This window comes from Abrus precatorius, unplaced genomic scaffold, assembly GCF_003935025.1.
Source record: "Abrus precatorius isolate BTA unplaced genomic scaffold, Abrus_2018 Scaffold7, whole genome shotgun sequence".
NCBI lineage: Eukaryota > Viridiplantae > Streptophyta > Magnoliopsida > Fabales > Fabaceae > Abrus > Abrus precatorius.
In genome coordinates this window covers 17,460,361-17,478,733 of record NW_020874417.1, presented here as the reverse complement: position 1 = coordinate 17,478,733, position 18,373 = coordinate 17,460,361, and the positions used below count along the sequence as shown (strand labels likewise).

Here is an 18,373-nt window from a genome sequence, read left to right as displayed (position 1 = left end):
TTACTATAACCTTGCAGCAATTAGAACATAGTCTTAAAATATATTTTTTTCACTGGGGTTTAAATATAAATTCTTACTATAAAAAGGAGAAGTATTTCCTATTTTGTTTCGTAAGACACAATTTGACGGCCATAAAATTTTAAATAAGCCAAATGTTTGTTTAAATTACATTTCTCATACAGCATTTCAATATTGGAAGAGGTTTATGATCACTGTTTTCAAAAGGAAATTGAATATTCTCTCAGCATCAACGCTACAACACAACCACAACACACAGATTGTAACATAATATTTTTATTTTTATTTTTATTTTTTTGTTTTTTCACTAGGATCGGTAACGCGAGTAAAGCTTAGAAATTTTAGCTGTGAGTCTAACATTTTTTTTCAACTAAACTTAATGTTTTTCTTTCACAATGTACGTTAAATTTTAATATTTATTTTTATTGTGGGTAAAACTTTAATTTTAATAAAAAAAACACAAAAATAAAGATAATAATGTAATTATTTTTTTAAAATTATTTGTAAAATAATGGAATATGGGCCAATCCAAAGTCCATCACATAGCAATAACTCCCGCTGTCCTGTCGTGTAATTTCTAAACCCAAACATGTTAAGATAAAATAAATATATAAATAACAAAGAAACGAAGAACCCTAATAGTTCTTGCAATTGTTTTGGCAGAGTGCGGTTGTCTTGAATCGGAAAATGGAGGAGGAAGAGCATGAGGTGTACGGAGGGGAGATCCCCGACGTCGGAGAGATGGAAGGAGACGTCGACATGTCCGCCGCCGACGATGACGCTGCCGTCAAGGAGCTGGACGAGATGAAGCGCCGTCTAAAGGAGATGGAAGAGGAAGCCGCTGCTCTTCGCGAGATGCAAGCCAAGGTCGAGAAGGAGATTGGCTCCGTTCAAGGTTTTCAATAATCTTTTCTCACAATTCTCTCTAATTATTTCATCGATTTTATTTTATCATCTCTTGATTAATCGCTGTTCAAAAGCTTACGAGTTTGCTTAAATTTTTAATTTCTCATTTCGTGGTTCCTGAAACTTCTTCAAGAGAGCACTCTAATCATCCTCGCTGCCTAACTAATGTTTCTTTGCAGAACGTGAAAATGTTCAGTTATCGAAATGTGAAACTCCTTTGCTTTCTAGTTCGGATATTCATAGCTAAACATCGAATTTTCTTTTGAAGTAATCTTTTGTGATTATTCATAAAACCTGAAACTCGCCAGAGCTTGAATAAAACCTCTTTGAACTCATCTTTTATGATTATTGTTAAAACTTAAAACTCCCCATAGCATGAAAACCTCGTTTCAATCGCTTGTTGACGTTTTTCACCGATATCAACAAATTAAACTTTCACGAGACTTTATGATCAATATAACGTTTCTATTTCTCAACGAACACTTTAAAATAGGGGGTACTTTGAGTTGCTGTGTGCTTTGTGGCTCTCTGTTCACTCTCTTCCCTCTTCGTGGACTATCACTGCTTCTCTTTTGGTCTCCTGTTCCTGTTGGCTGTTGCTGCTACCTGATTTATTTTTGGATACTTGAGTTTTATTTATTGTCTATTTTCCTTTTTTCCTTTTGTGTGTTGCCTGTTTGTTTTCAAAAACTTAAACGAATTATTGGTTGTATTATGTGTAAGACCTGACGAATCTTTAATTTAAGTTGAATTAAATGTTTATCTATCTATGTTTTTTTTATGTATGTATGCGTTTATGATTTGTATTATGATCCTGCACCCTCCTTGCATAATTGCATTCCAAAGTTGAAACTTGATTTTGACAACTCACAACCTTGCAAGTTGTAACTGTGCTTTCTTATTTTGTAACTGAAGTACTTAATTTAAAATATTCTTCATTCGTATATTCTTGGTTTGTGTGTCATTATTATTATTCCTTTTTAAAACTTCTAGATTGAATCTCTTTTGCAGATCCTGCTAATGCGGCTGCTTCTCAGGCAAGCAAGGAGGAGGCAGATTCTCGATCTGTTTTTGTTGGCAATGTATGAACATCCTATTTCTTATCACCATCAGTTTTTTTATTTGAACTGTGTGATGTTTTTATTATGAGAACATCCTATTTCTCAGTCTGATTCTCTTCCCTATCTTCTTTATGCGTAAGTTAGCATCTTGATTCTTACCCTTTTTCAGTTGGATACAAAAATAATTTGTTGTTTTCTAAACAACTTAATGACAAGGCACGATTTGGTAATTATGACCTATATTTATTATCTAGAAATTTTGTATGCCCATGTTGAGAAAACCAAACCGGATTGGTTTGATTGGTTGAACTGAGAACTGATTTACTGTGGTTAACTGGTAGTCTGCAAATTGACTATAAAACTGCTGAACTGGCTATATCCAGTTCAGACTTTTACCTTACCAAAAAATACCAAATTTTCTCTTCCAAGGATTGAACCTAGGACGATAATCTTGGGAATCATGGACAGTTTTGTCAACCACTACTCCAACAATTGTTACAATTAGCCATGATATATATACATATATATTATGAAGTTAATTTAATATTTTCAATGATTTTAAAAAAAAATTCTGTAAATATAACCATCTCAATCTCATCATAAAATTTTAAAAACAAGACATTATAACCTACTACAAATTGCAATTGCTAAACACAGGCATTTTCATCACAATTTGTTAAATTTATGCAAATAGTACAGAATTGGGTATGATATGAGACTGGAGGTAGTGGCAATTCAGAGTCTTACTTCAAATTTGTTCTTCTTTGTCGTCATCTTAACTATCCCACATGGTGCCTACAACTTCCTCACTCAGTAAGTCTTGTATTTATTTCCTCATAAATAGCTCCAATTGTTTGTGATAGCATACTGAAACCTAGCTTCTGGAACCATTGTTTACTAACAATTATGCTCCATTTCCCTATCTTTGGTGGACCTTTATTTTCTTGAATAATTTTTCTATCAAACAAGGTATGTTTCTGAATGAAATCACAAAAAGTATGCGCTGAAAATGGGTCATCTTTGCATAAAACCAGGGTAAACAGAGAAAATTTCTCATGTAAAGCATATGAGCTGCGATGGCTATGATTTTTTGGCCACAGCTGCTAAAAAATGTGGTGCCGAGTATTTTCTTTGATTGAGTGTGTTCCATTGGGTATTTTCTTAGGTGCTTCCCAGTGCATTCTGTTTGTTATTTTTTCTTTGTGTTTTGTAATGCTATATTGGGAATGTAGCAGCAACCTATTGAAGGTTTTTGAAGTTTGGGGATGTTTTGTACGGAATATTTAGCAAATCATCCCTTGATCATAATCTATCCTTTAAATGATTTTTTGTAATTCTTAAATTTGAAACTTCTTGCACTTGTTTAACACCAGGGATAATATATGTGTCCTGATTTAGGGCATCTATTCACTGGATATGTCCATCTACTAATTTGGCCTGGTTTTGAAGCATTCAATAATTCTATTAGCTGTGTCAATAAATTTGATTGAATAGGTCCTGATTTGAATTCTATAGAATAACTTTTTATTTAAGTGATAATTATATAAAACTAAAGAGATTTTAGCCATTTGAATCAAGTTCAAACTTTCTTCTTGCATACGTGCTCCTCTGGATGCACATATTGGAATAAGAGGTAAAAATTGATTGATATCATATTCAACCAAATGGGTGATTTTCTCACCTATTCTTTGCTATGACATATTTGAAACTGCATTTTTTTGTTTTGGAGTGAATCATGTTAATACTCAGAGACAGGGTTTGACTTGTGTCTCACTATGATCGCAGGGTCATTCTTATTACTCAGGTTCTGTAATTAGCGCTGGGATGATTACATTGTATTTTGTGGGTTGGCCAATGTAATTGGTGTTTTTTAGGCTTGTACTAGAGGGGGAAAGCAGGGTATGTTGTGCTTATGAAAATTTAATAAGATATCACTGGAAGGAAAATAATGACAAAAGATTGAGGAGAAAAAACTTGTTAGTTTCTGAAAAGAAAAAGGAAAAGAAATGAAAAACATTATGCAGAAGGAAAAATAGAATCAAGCTGAGAAAAAGGAGAAAGAAATGAGAAAAGAAAAAAGAAAAAATAAAAAATATGTTGAGGAAACTGTGAGTGGCATTTGATGGGGATGGCTGAAACTGGTACAGCTGGAGGTAGAATGTGTTAAAGATGCATCGACTTCACTGCTGGAGGAGACAGCTTGTGGTTCTTTTGGAAGAACATTCTGTAAGTGTTGGGCATGCAATCTGAAGTCATAGAGCCCTTTTGTTTACTCCAATGGGGTCTATGGTGCCTCTGTTTCTTTGTCATTTGGTCAACGTGCCAAAGGGTATGCAGATGCTGCTTCCCAACTGGCCTTTTATCTCATAATTGTTTTCATCTCTGAATTAGACTACCTGATATTGAGGCTTTTCCTTTCTCATTTCAAGTCAGTTCACAAAACATTGAGTTGCAATTGAATGATTATTTGCTTTCTTTTTTCCTTTTACCCCTCTTCTATCACATCTTACAAAATTCCCTTTCTGCAATTTTTACAAAAGAGGGTGTTAGAATTCTTTCCAATATATTAACGCTTTGCTTGCTCCTATTTTTTTTTTATTGGTGATGCATTACTTTCTTGCTCATTCTTGGGATAACTTGTTCACCAGAAAAGGTTGGTGCTGTTTTAAATTGCTATGAGGAGGAGGAAGCTATACAGTGGAATGCGAGAGGTTTATTTATCTGGAGTTAGAGAAGAGCCTGAAAAGGACTATAAACATTAATTAAGATTGTAATAAAATATTTATGGGTTGTATGGCTTTGTTGGGTTTTGTATTTGGGATGTAGGGTATTGGTGGTTTATGGAGTCAGAATTGGTTGTGATGTTTGGAAGTTGGGAAAATAAAAATTTCTTCTGAGGTGGTAGTTAAAAATAATATGCAATAGTGTTTGAGATCTAGGAGGGGGGGCCTTGTATCTTTTGAAAAACATAAAATGATTCAGTTTGATTTTTAGGGTAAGATGGTATTTTTCGGGTATTTTCTAAGGGCTTTCTTAATTTTTAATTTTTATTGGTTCCTCTCTTAGAGACAAAAGTAATAATTTGAAGATAAAATTGAAGGCAATGTTGTTGTGCTCTGGAGTTTCATACAAAATTGTCCTGATTAATTTATGCAATTTTTAGATCATTTCACTAGTAATTTTTAGTTTTAACCTTTTGTATTTTTCATTTTTACCTAAACAATGTTATTGAATACATATGTGATGGCCGATGGTGTGGTGTAATTCTGGGGTCTAGTTTCTTTCTTATGGTAACTGAATCAAGGAAAAGCACGCTCTGGATTAACACGATATGTCAATCGTTATTGGCATCAAAATTCCTTGAAATTGATTTGTGTTTTACAGGTTGATTATGCATGCACTCCAGAAGAAGTGCAGCAACACTTTCAATCATGCGGTACTGTGAACAGGGTCACTATCTTGACTGACAAGTTTGGCCAGCCTAAAGGTTTTGCTTATGTGGAATTTGTTGAAGCTGAAGCTGTTCAAGAGGCTCTCGTGTTGAATGAATCTGAATTGCATGGCCGTCAATTGAAGGTATCGTATTGCAATTAAGTTGTTTGAGCACGGATACTATTGTTTGTTCCGATTGGAATTGTTTCAATCAGCCTAAAGATCATTCTTTAAAATTAGTTTATTTAATGATTTGGATTATAATATGTTTCCAGGTTTTGCCTAAGAGGACCAATGTTCCTGGAATGAAACAGTATCGTCCTAGGCGCTTTAATCCTTACATGGCATATGGCTTCAGGAGGCCATATCCTCCTCCTTACTTTTACTCCCATTATGGATATGGGTACGATGCGTGCCTCATTTACATTTGCAAATGTTATGCCTAGTTGTTTTGATTGATATTTTGAAGTTTCTCTCATTTTTCATTAAACGTCCTGCAGGAAGGTTCCTAGGTTTAGGAGGCCAGGTCGTTACATGCCGTACTACTAGAAGTTCCATGCAGAATGTGTTGAAAAATATAACGATGGGTGCATCCTGGGCAATAATATTTTTGACTTGGGCATTGACACTCTTCATCCTTATTCTGTACTGTCATTTGGGAATATTTAGTCCATTTATCTTTAGGCTGCTTTTGATCTTGTTAGTTCTTGGAAGATGGTTTACAATTGCCATCGAATATTATGTTAAGTGAATACTGACTGTACCGCTGCAAGGTCAGCCTTTTTAGTTTATACTGACCAATGGCTACAGGCTGGGGTAAAAGTCATCGGGCCTCTTTCCCTGTGCGGTGGCACCAAAACTTGATAAAATCTCATTTGTTTAAATTTACATCACCCTATTGGAATTTAAATATGAACGACGTTTTACTGTAGTATTTTGGTTAGAGATCTGACCGTAGATCACTTATAAAAACTATTTAATAAATGATAGTTCGGAAATTTAATATTAACTTTAATTATATATCATTTCAATAATGTTTTCGTTCTTAAAAAAATTCTAACTTTTTAGTTGGTCTCTTTTTATTTCTATTTTCCAATTTAGTTTCTTATAAATTGTTTTTTGTTTTTATTTGATTCTTTTGCTAGTGATTTATCAGGTTATTTTGTTATTTATTTACGAAATAGTTTAATTGACTTATAATTTAACTAATATATGGCATAAATGAGATACGTCATTAGCATTATATTTTTTATATTTTTAAATTAGGTCATAATGTTAATTTTTAAAATTAAAATTTGGCAATATAAAGGAAGTGGAGGAGTGAATGTCGTAATGTTATTTACATTAATTTTGTTATATTATATAAATTAAGTAAAATGTAATATATACATATAATAAAAATAAAAAATCACTGACGGATTAATAAAAAAAATTAAAACATTATTTAAAAATGTAAAAATGAAAGACCATAAAAAATTATAAATATTAAGGAATAAAAACTTTTAAGTTGTTAAATATAACAGCAGTCTCTTCCAAAATAATACACTCGCGCTCAGTTCAGCTATCGGTATTTGGAGCGCTGCATATGCTTGAGAGTTGAGTCCTCGAAGCTATCGTCACAAAGCTCAGAAACCTACCATGATATCGACATTCCAAGTCCAATCAATGCTTCTTCTTCAACGCCATACACAGTAACACTTCCAAATTCTAACAAACAATGTTACTCACTTTTTTCCACCAACCGTTTCCACATTCACCTTCCTTTACCCATTCACTCTGCACCACTAATAGAAACTGCATCCTCTCCCTCTCCTTCATCGCCTTGCGTCCCCTCCACCTCAACACCCCAATCCTCAACCTCAAACCATTCACCCCTAACAGGTTCACTTCATTCACCACCTACGCTGATCCTTTTCACATCCGATCCCAACATGTCGCTGGCGATTCCAATTTCGACTCTCTTCTTTCGCTTCTTGAATTGTTATGCCTGCTTTCCACTGCCGTGGTGTCCGCCACAGTCGCCGTGATCGCGGCTTCCAAGAAGGAGCCGCTGGCGACAATTGGTAACCGAGCGTCTCCGTGGGCCGTCACGTTGTTGGTTGTTGGGGTTTTAATCGGCGCATGGATTCGGAGGCGGCAATGGCGGCGCGTGTGTATGAAGACTGTGAAGGATGGGTTGGAGGTGAATTTGCTAGAGAGGATTGAGAAATTGGAAGAGGATTTGAGGAGTTCTGCGACGGTTGTTAGGGTTTTGTCGAGGCAGCTCGAGAAGTTGGGGATTAGGTTTAGGGTTACACGGAAGGCTTTGAAGGATCCCATAACTGAGGTAACTACTTTCTTTTGCGAAACTAGTCATGTGATTCTGATTCTGAATGTGTTCATACGTGGAATGTGGTTGTTGAGTGAAAATTTGACTTCGCCATGAAATTAAGAGTTCAAAGTGGACAATATATAGAATAAGCTCGTAATGGACTATTGGAAACTTTGGATGATAAAAGTTTGAAACTATGACAAATCTGCTTTTGAAAGTATAGGGTAATGTGGTGTCAGTTTGTTTGATGATACTAATAAGTAGCGTGTTTAGGGTTTTAGTGTAATATGGTGTGAATTTGTTGGATGATACTAATAATTAGATCAAGGAGTTGAGTGGCAAGACTTCTGAGATAGAAAGTTTAATTACATAATAGCTTTAATATATTAACTCTAATAAGTTGCTTACAAACTCTAAGATTACGGTTCATATTCATACTTGGATGATACTAGATTTGCATCCCTAGTCCTCAAGTTCATTAGAAAAATAGTAATCATTCCAAGAGTGTATGCGTGGAATCATCATCAGATTCAGTTCCATAGCTGTAGTCAAGGCCCAACTTACCCAAAAACTTAAGCTGTTAGGTAGAGGCCCTAGAATGATTTTTATATCTAAAATGCTTACAGAAAAGCCCTTTGAGCTTGAAGTATGTCCAAGGCACATACTTTGGTACCATGTTATATATGCTAATTACTTGGTTAAATATGATACCATGTAAAACACGACTCCCAAAATCTTGAGTTGTTAGGTGGAAGTCTATGAATGGGTTTATATATCCAAGTCCAACAGCTGTCATAACTTTCATCTCCTTCTTCGTTAGAATTTGGTCCTTCTTCAACATCATTTTCTGTGTCATGAATCCAGATCAAGCTCCATCTCCTTGCTTCTCCCTTTTAGCCATGGGTTGGATTTCAGGTATTTTTACTTGCTTTTTTTAACACCAGCGGCCCTTGCTATTTGCTATTACCCACATATCAGTTAATTCATCCCCAAAGAAAACTTCCACTCTGTTGTGTTATATTGGATGCGCTGTGCTTCAAAGATATTGGCATTTATTTTGCCTCATGGTGTGCTCCATTAGGTAAAAATATAACCAAACAGGCTCTCATCTTCTACATGTTCTTCAACACATGGTTCCGTACCTAACCCTGGTGGTTCTCCACTATCTATTTTCTCAAATTTGGTTTGTTTACAAACCTAAATTGCTAATAGTCAGATGTCTCGTAAAACTAATTATTCTGTACATTTTGATTGGACCCGTTAGTATCACAGTTAGCAAGTTTGTTGACTTGTCTTCTTGTTTTCTTACAACTATGAACACTTAACAAATTAAATTGACTGCTGATAAAATTCCATAAGGCACTATAGTTGATTAAATGCCTTGCTGAAGATGAAGGGTACTGCAGTTGTACCTCAAACTGCCAAGAGGCACTGAACCAGTGCCTCACCTAATTATCTCAGGTGTGGCTTTTCGTTCCTTTGACTACGGCGATTTACTTCCACAAAATTTGCTGACCAAATTTATGAGCAGTGAGAATCAGTTCACTGCCAAGTGGTCTGCTTTTCAGTAGGAACATCAGGGTGGTTGACTTTGGTATTCAAAAGTATTCTTGATCACTAAACTAGAGCTGAATGGCAAAAGCTCAAGACTGATAATTACAGTCGAAGGGAGGCTCAGTTGTAACATTTGAAGAGCCAGAGACCACAGAATTGAAAGTACCAGTTTTGCTGATTGAGGAAGATGTTGCCGGAGTTGTCATGGAAATCATATTGAAGAGATATCTAATTGCTGTCAACCAGAAGCAGAAACACTGCAATCCTACACAGGAACATTGACAAACAGCACCAGCCAGATCCAAACAATGAAACTGGGAACCAAATAGGGGCATATCCCAACAGAGGTTGGTGCACAGCAAACCTATTAGGAATAAATTCGACAAGGCCAATCTGAGCCAAACAGCAAGGGAGGAAGGGAAGACAAGGACAGTAAAGCCAAACCAGGGAATGCTGTGGTGAAGAAATGTTGCTCTATCAGTGATAGGCCTAGAAATTTTGGGTAGTGGGGACAAGGCAATATCCCACTTTATACAAGTAAAAATAGTGATAAAAATTAACATGATAGGGGCAAAGTTAACAACAATGAACGTGAGGATAAAATTAAATGACAACCTAACACTACAGTAGTATTAATGAGTGGGGGCTTATGCCCCCTCATTACTGAACTGACTGTACATGGGTTCATCTACTTGACATTTATAGCGCACCAGAAAATTTATTGTAAACTATTTTATATTATCTTTATTGCTATTTAAATTGTTTTTACTATTTTTCATTATTCCCTTCTGTGGACATATCACCATTTTTTTAAAAAGAAATTCATCCTCATTTTATATAATTTTCAATACAACACACATACCCATACTTGTGTCAGCCTCACAGGTATTGATCATACATGAACCTGTGGTTTGGACTGAAATGTAATAAATTTTTGTAACTGCATAAGAAGCAGGTCATATCATATTAATTCTGTTGGTAGTTGATAGACCTTGGAAAGTTTATGTAAGACGGGATAAGAAGTGATGGGCGTGAATTATTGGTGTTTGTGCAGTATTTGTGTCTTTAGGTAGTTATTTAGGCAGTTTTTGGATCTGAGTTATTACTTTTTCTGTGGTGTTTGTGTCTTTATGCAGTTATGGATTTGTGTGGCAGTTATAGTAATATATATTTTGTGTGACAGACGTTATTGTGAGTTGTTTGTGATGTTTTGAAGGAGTAAACTTTGTTACCGGGAAACCCTGTTTCACTATTTTACTGTTCTTTAGATGTGGTCTATAAACCAGATTATTCTAGTAAAATGTAACCATTTATGTTCAATTCTTGATTTTAACACTAGTAAAAGCAAATTTGCAAATGCTTTTTTGTTGGGAGAAAAAAAGTGCACACTAATTGATTGTTTATTAGTCCTCAGTAACATTTTGAATGACTGGTTAAAGTTTAATTTATTGGATCAATATAAAGAATTAACAAAAAATTGACTGAAAACGGTCTAATTATTTGTTCATTTCTCAAAGACTGCAGCTTTGGCACAGAAGAATTCTGAGGCGGCTAGAGCATTAGCAGTACAATCAGACATTTTGGAGAAGGAGCTTGGTGAAATTCAACAAGTTTTACTAGCAATGCAGGTAACCATCCCTCTAATGTTATTTTAACTTTGCACGACAGTGTGTGCACAATTTACAAATTAAACGATGCATGTTTATTAGTGGCCTTTGAAGGTAGGTAGAATTATTTTCAGTTCGTAATTGTATATAATTATGTAATTTATTATTTATGTTCACATCTTTAGTTCTTATGTGTGCTTTAGGAGGGGTTTTACTTTGATTCATTTACAATGTTACTTTATGTGTATGTAAGGATTTGTCAATATACATTCACATTTTTTAGAAGTAGTATGCTAGTTATACCTTTTGGTGTATTTTAACAAAACTAAAGCTATAATTTATGAACATATTCCTTCTAAAAAATAAATGGATAATGTTACTAACCATGGATGTTAACATATACTCATTTGTACTTTAGTAGTGATGTTATCAAGCTACCCCTACTGGTGTAATGTAAGAAAATCAAAGCTATACATTGCTAACATATTCCTTGTAATAAATAAGTGGGTTTTTGTGAGTCAATCTCATTACAATGATGTAACCTATTTTTATATTCTGTTAAATGTACAAAGCTAAACATCAACCATGGATCCAGTTTGACCATATATGCCTTAGTTAAAATTTTCTTGACCACTCTACTTTCTAAATTATCATCATTTTTTTTTATCCGAGTTTGACTTATCTTGATTGGGTCTGAGCATTTGTGTAGGAACAACAGCGGAAACAACTTGATTTGATTCTTGCAATTGGGAAGGCTGGTAAGCTATGGGAAAGCAAGCAGGAAACTGGTGAAGCACACGATATATTAGAAATATCTAACTCAGCTGAGGATGAGATAAAACAGGAGGTTCACCAAATATGAATGTTGGGTTTATACTAGGAGGAAAATCCCAAAATTAGGAAAATCCCAAAATTTCAGAGTGGAAAATCTTGGTGCAACATTCCTTGCTTTTTGCTGTGTAGATCATCTATCGTCACACTATCAAATTACCAGAAGTTTATCAGCACATAAATAATGATTACTCGTTTTTTCCACAGTATCTCAAGTTTGCTGTGGATAATAGGTGAGGAGATTACTGAAGTCCAGACAAACTAAGATGGGAGAATTTAGTGAACTAAATCTGGTTCTTTGTGCTTGTGCATTTTCTTTGAATTCAAGTTTATAAGGTACTCTTCATCAATTTGCTTTCTACATGCTCTGTGATGGCTATTAAGGGCTCAGCATTACATTTTGTCTCTACCCTGCATGTTTCTGTATCATATTCAATGGATCTTCAATATACATCGATGAATAGTGAAAATATTTGTTGATTAGAGCGATATAGCTCTGACAAACGTCGAGTTTGGACCATACATTCGAGGCTTCAGCACCTCTATACATTGAACTCTACTGTTGACGATGGAAAAAAACTTAAAAACCAATAATCTGCTTGCTTAAGATTTCTAGGCAAAGAACCTGAAACAACAGCTCTTCCTGGGTCTTTTCAAACTCACATTAATAGTAAATCACATTAACTTTTCCCAGAACATGCTTGTATTGGATTTTTCTTTTCTCTTAATTTAAAATATATACTTTTCTTTCTTGAAAAGTGCATATATGTTAGTCCATTTTAATATAATAAACTTTTAGAAAAACATTCTATTTTCAACATAGCTAACAGTTTTTTTTAAACTTTAAATGTTAACTGTTAATTTTATAACCTTGAGGGTAAAAAAAAAAATTTAGCCAAAATTTTAAAGCTGAAAATAAGATGTTTAAAATTAATTGTTGGTTGCACTATTTGTTGTAAAAATAAATAAATATTATCAAGAGGTACGTTTATAATTATTTATCTCTGTTAAGGTATTCATTTATAACACATTCACTTTTTAAAGGAGGAAATTGTATATTTTAAAATAAAAGAGAAGAATGTAATTTAACCATTTTAAGAGGAAAAATAATAAGTTATTCAATAGAAAATATGTATTACAAAAATTAAGTGAAAATTGGATAAATTGGATCCATTTTACCTATAATATTATTATCAAACCCTTTTTCCAGCTGCCGTTAAAAGGCCTCTCAGTATCTTCCCCCAAAGAATAAAATATAATTAGTACAAATGCTCTAACCGATATTTTGTTTGGGCGAGACGGGAAAATGCGGATATCAACGTATGCTCTTGTTTAATTAAAGGAAAAAATTATTTTTTTTCTTTTCTCTCATTTTCTCTATTTTAAATTCTTTTCTTCTTTCACTTTATTTCTTCTGAAACAATCAGACGATAAAGTTCTAGGCAGCTCAGTTGACAGAGAGAATATTTTAGGTTTTGAAGTCATTCACGGGGACATGGTGTAGCACAAACCCATCCGTGCTTCTCTGTCAATGTATCACACCAATGATTTAGTTTTTGGTTAAATTTCCATTTAGGTTTTGTAATTTTTACTCTCTAAATGAATTGTTTTAGTTTAAAATTTTGTAAACTAATCTTTAGACTTTTAATCTTTTAAAAAATATTTTCTCCCGTCTAGTATTGAAATTTCGTTAATTATTATTAAATTATAAAACCTTACTTTAAAATATTAATACATTATAAAACTCGTAAAAGCAATGGTTATTGACTTTTGAAGTTTACATACAATAATGATTCGTTTTTAAATTTTAAAGATTTAATTTAAGAACTTGGTGAGCCTGTACCTGTAAGAACGTTGACAGCAATTGAACCTGTGATTTTCATTGAAAAAGTAAATTGAAGAGGTTAGAATTCAGAACAAAACACTAAACAGGCTTGGCTCACCCATCGCGTGTACATTGCAGTTATTCAATTTTCTCTGTGTTGTGTTCACAATTGTCGAAACTATCAACGCCAATAAATCCGGGATTGCATGTGAATGTGAACACACAGTACTCTTTTCAGAAAAATAATAAAATGTATATTCAGGAACCGAGTATTTGGAAGGTACGTAACAAAATAGATATATAATCGAAGTGAGGCAGCGTGACTGTCCTTTTACTAGTTAATGGTAAATAATTGAATCCACCCAAAATAAAAATATAGCAAAGAAAAAATTACTTTACTTGATTTTGATGATGATCAGCACATCATTTGTGACTGCAAGTGCCAAGAAAAAAGAGTAAGGCTGTACAAAAGGGAAATATTTTCATCTTTGCATATACATCTTTTTACTCCTCTGAGTGGCAAAAAAGATGTGCAAGTCTGGTCACTCACACAATCACAATCCCTCTCACCCTCTCACTGCAATGTCAATACTCTAATGGCAGCTTTGACTAATTGAAAGATGTGGAATCACAGCAAGGAATCCCGAAACCTCGAAAAGGAAACTGATGCAAGAATAGTTTCACATGCCCTTTAAGCTTATATGGTGTGAAATCCTTACTTGATGTGTGCTAGATCAATTTTAGAAATGAACAATGCTAATAGACTAAAAGGATGATGTTACATCCTAAACATTTAAAGCAAGCAAAAAGAGATTGTGGATTTAATAATACAGAGATAGCATGAGTAGGTACATGTGAATATAAAGTGTTATTTATATAATATTATTTTTCTTTATTAGATTTTAAAGCTTATTTTATGTGATGATTATTGATTAAGAATACAATGAGTGTGCAAGATATATAAATTGCATACAAGTACATAATTATCGTGAGTCTTCTGCCCTTCTTAAACACACACACATACTGTCGTCCTCAAGAAAAGAAAAGCTTATGACAAACCGAAAGATTTGCACTATAACACAATATTATGGATCTCATATGGGACCACTTCCGTAGGAGTTATATTTATGAGAGAGAAAAATAAGTAATAATAAATATATGTCAGCACGTACTTAATCATTCAATTTCTTCGTCTTTTGTACTAACTTGAGGGGCCATTAATAATTCATGCTGCATGCAAAATCCAAAATCCTCACTTTTAGCCAAAAAGATGATTCATTCCCACCACATTTTTGAGTCACCAAACACAAGCCACACAAAGTATTTTCAGTAGCAGCCATATAATCAATCAGGGGCAAACTTCTCATTTAAAAATGTAGACAATCAAGGTCAATCAGAGTCAAACCCATATATCTCTAGCCTGAGAACTGAGACAAAAATTAGTTAGCATAATAAATGCCAATTTGAACTACCACCTCCTGTCTTTGATATTTTTCAACACACACAAAGGACAAAAGCAATTTGTTTTCCACCTAGTTTCTATTAAGCAGGCTCAAAGGCTCAAGCCTCAAGCCTCAAACTACTAATGGAACGCTGGCCAAGGGGGGTCCTTGATACTGATGTGGATTCTCCCAATTTGCTTAACCCTCTTGACTCGTTCCTTTCACTTTTTCTGCTGCAGTCTGCACTCTGCACTCTGCACTCTCTTTCTCTCTCCCCTTGCAGGCTGCCACACATCTTCCAATTTATGTACCTCCCTTCTCCTCTTTCTTCAGGCTATACGCCATGAGAAGAAAAACACTCAACACAAGAAATTAAGTAAAAAATCTCCTTTTGATCTTTTCTTTCTGCTCAGTGTTGTCTCTCTCTCTCTCTCTCTCTCTTAGTTGGGTTGGGTTCTTCACAAGTCACTACACAAGTTGATATATTTTTCAGAAGACTGGCTTTTGGATCTTAGTTAACTTACATTAAATTTTGCCACCTAGTCTTCTCTTTTAGATGGGTAATGACTTCAAGGGTTGACATGATATGCATTCATGGCTTCACTTAATTCATATAAGTACACCACAACCACCACCTTGCTTATCATTGTTCTCTTGCTTCATCTTCTCTTTCCAGTTTCTAGCTCAAATAATCAGCCACAACCATCAATATTTCCCCGGGTAAGCTATGACTTGTTTGCTTTTATTTCACCTTTTTGAGAACATGGGTGTGTGCAGGAGCTAATAATAAGGAACCAAAATGGGTGTGTTTATGTGCAGGAACTGTTATTTGAGGAGAAAAACAGGCTCGGTTCAATTCCTCCTAGTTGCCACAACAAGTGCAACGATTGTCATCCATGCATGGCTGTACAGGTGCCAAGCTTGCCTAGCCATGACTCGGTTCTACCAGATCTTACCAAAACTGCTGCCGTGGCAACTTTTCTTAACCCATCTACCCAAGGTAACAGGTACTCCAATTACAAACCTTTGGGGTGGAAATGCCACTGTGGTGACCACTTCTTCAACCCTTAGAAATTGTATACACCCCTCATGCTGGAGATTATCCTCACCTTGATTTGTAAAATGGAAATTACCAATCTTTTTTTTTTATTTTGTTTCGTTGGTTTAATTATTATTATTATTTGTGTTCTAGGAGGTCCATGGTTATTGCTTAGGTAGCTAGGGCCACAGATATGCGTCACTTGCGTCAGCATTGATTGTATACATTGGAGTTTGATACACTTGTACAGAGTTTGTTACAGACCTGAATTCCGACTTTAAGTTGCGTCTAAATTTTGAGAAATTTTCCATTTGCTGCTTTTCTGTCATTTTATTATAATCTCCTTCCTCTTCACACCCATCTTTTGATTGCTAATTTTGGTGCCCAACCACAACAGACCCCTACAGGGGTTGTTTCTTGTTTATTATTAATGACTTTTCCAAGTTTTCTACCCATAAACAATTCTTGCTGTCATTTTTTTTTGTTTCTTGTCACGTTATATTATATATTATATTTCTACATTCAAGAGGTGTTTATAAAACGTTGTTTGTTAAACAACATTTTATTTTTACAACAATTAGAGACATAAAAGGAAAAAGAAAAGTATAGAATAAAATATATGATGCGACGACAAAAAGGCTAAAAAAGTTGTCAAAATAGCGATACACTTTTTTCTGTAATTTTTGTAATCTATCGTGCTGTGAATGTCTCAGAGACATTTTTCGCTTATCTTCTTGGAGTTTACATAGCCTGTGCGCACATATTCACACCGTCGTTTTCCTCTGACTCAATGGTACCAAATGAATGGTAAATTTTTCGTGAGCCGCTGTTCATAAATTCGTTTATAAGTTTTACCCATTCTTAAATGTTATTAGTGCAAAATATTTCTCTTATTGTGAGTATTATGTTAATTATAATTTATTAAAGTGTCATACTCATACTTACTATTTTTTAATGTTATTGTTTAATTAATATACATTTAGTTGGATGGAAAGAAATTTGTACAGTATGTCCTACTCTTATCTTAGATTTATTAATGTAATTAAAGTGAAAAAAAAATATTAGGAAAAAGAGTAAGTAGTCTCCTTAAATTTTATCTTCATTGTAAATACTCATTTGAAACTTAAATTTTTTAATTAATCTATAATTCTTTTATTTTTGGAATTAAACATCATAAACTTTAATTTTGCTACAATTAATTCATTAAATTTACCAATTTTAAATAAAGACATTTTGGTTCAATTAATATTTGAATTTAAACTCTTATGCATATAGTTGTTTTTGTAGATTAAGTTAAAACAAAATTAGTAATAATTTTTTAACGATTTATTTATTTTAAATATTGGTTTTCTTTTGTTATACTTCATTTATCTAAATACTATGGTAATTTTTTTGAATTGAAAAAAAATGAGAGTATACAGTGATGATGATATAATAGTAATAATTTTGAGGAAAAAGACTCAACAAACCTATGAAAACCAAATAAGAGTAATAAAAATAAATTTTAACTAAAACTATCCTATAATACCCACTACAATTTGGTTTTCAGAGGCAAATTTTTATTAGCTTTGTAAGTCAACACATATGTAATAAAAATGTTTTATTATTAAATATTTTTGGTTAAAAATGTATTATTAAATTAAAAATATTTACGTAATATTATTTAAATTGAAAGCAAGTTTTGTTAATCATTGCATTAAAGAAATTAAAAATTGAAAATTATAAGACCATGTTCGTGATATTGTTTATACTTAAAAATATTAATTAATATTTATAAATCAAAGTGAAAATAACAAATATTAATATAGATTTTGCCCATGCAGAGAAAGCTTTTTGTCTCACGTGACTTTTTTAAGCTCCCAACTAATCAATGTGCATTTCGGTTTTTGGGTTTCAACTCACAAACCTTCATTTTACATGAGTTAGAACAGGGCACTACCTTCGATATTTTATTTATGGCGCTTGGTTCAGCTTAAAAGTAAAACATGACAGATTTGAAAAAACAAAAAATGCAAAGACCCAAAAAAATGAGAAAAAAAAAGTATCTATAGTAACCTAACTCAAAATAGATTAAAGCAGTGTTTGACCAAGCATATTTTATGTTTCCATTTTTCTAATATATGTAATATTGCATAAGATAAAAAATTATAAATAGTACAAATTTTTAAAAAAATTATAGCATTTAATAGTATTTATATATTTAATTGCATTGAATTATGTATTTTTTTAATAAAAGTTTAATATATCAACTTATTATCCTATACAAAATTGCACAAGTTAGAAAACTTGTTTTTGTTCTTAAAAATGAAATTCAGTTGAACAATAACATATAGCCGTTGCTAAGAGA

General features: G+C 33.4%; 3 protein-coding genes across 7 annotated transcripts; all 3 read left to right on the top strand.

The window, feature by feature from the left end:
* The first annotated feature begins 638 nt into the window (after positions 1-638).
* On the top strand, positions 639-6,344 carry LOC113871074 (polyadenylate-binding protein 2-like). 5 transcript variants are annotated; one of them, XM_027507826.1, is made up of 6 exons: positions 847-913; positions 1,936-2,006; positions 3,771-4,211; positions 5,370-5,561; positions 5,693-5,820; positions 5,918-6,308. In XM_027507826.1, exons 3-6 carry the CDS (start codon positions 4,155-4,157, stop codon positions 5,964-5,966), a joined length of 426 nt encoding a protein of 141 aa, XP_027363627.1. In that variant the 5' UTR covers positions 847-913; positions 1,936-2,006; positions 3,771-4,154; the 3' UTR covers positions 5,967-6,308. The 5 variants fall into 5 exon arrangements, with proteins under 5 accessions (XP_027363624.1, XP_027363623.1, XP_027363626.1 ...); XM_027507823.1 differs by lacking the exon at positions 3,771-4,211 and having other exon boundaries at positions 639-901; XM_027507822.1 differs by lacking the exon at positions 3,771-4,211 and having other exon boundaries at positions 640-913; positions 5,918-6,344.
* A 617-nt stretch (positions 6,345-6,961) lies between these two features.
* Positions 6,962-12,290, top strand: LOC113872569. Its single transcript, XM_027510213.1, has 3 exons — positions 6,962-7,743; positions 10,800-10,910; positions 11,599-12,290. The coding sequence occupies exons 1-3, from the start codon at positions 7,135-7,137 to the stop codon at positions 11,749-11,751; spliced, it is 873 nt and encodes a 290-aa protein (XP_027366014.1). The 5' UTR covers positions 6,962-7,134; the 3' UTR covers positions 11,752-12,290.
* Positions 12,291-15,264: 2,974 nt separating this feature from the next.
* On the top strand, positions 15,265-16,227 carry LOC113873370 (EPIDERMAL PATTERNING FACTOR-like protein 1). Its single transcript, XM_027511466.1, has 2 exons — positions 15,265-15,707; positions 15,807-16,227. Exons 1-2 carry the CDS (start codon positions 15,582-15,584, stop codon positions 16,056-16,058), a joined length of 378 nt encoding a protein of 125 aa, XP_027367267.1. The 5' UTR covers positions 15,265-15,581; the 3' UTR covers positions 16,059-16,227.
* Positions 16,228-18,373: the final 2,146 nt, after the last annotated feature.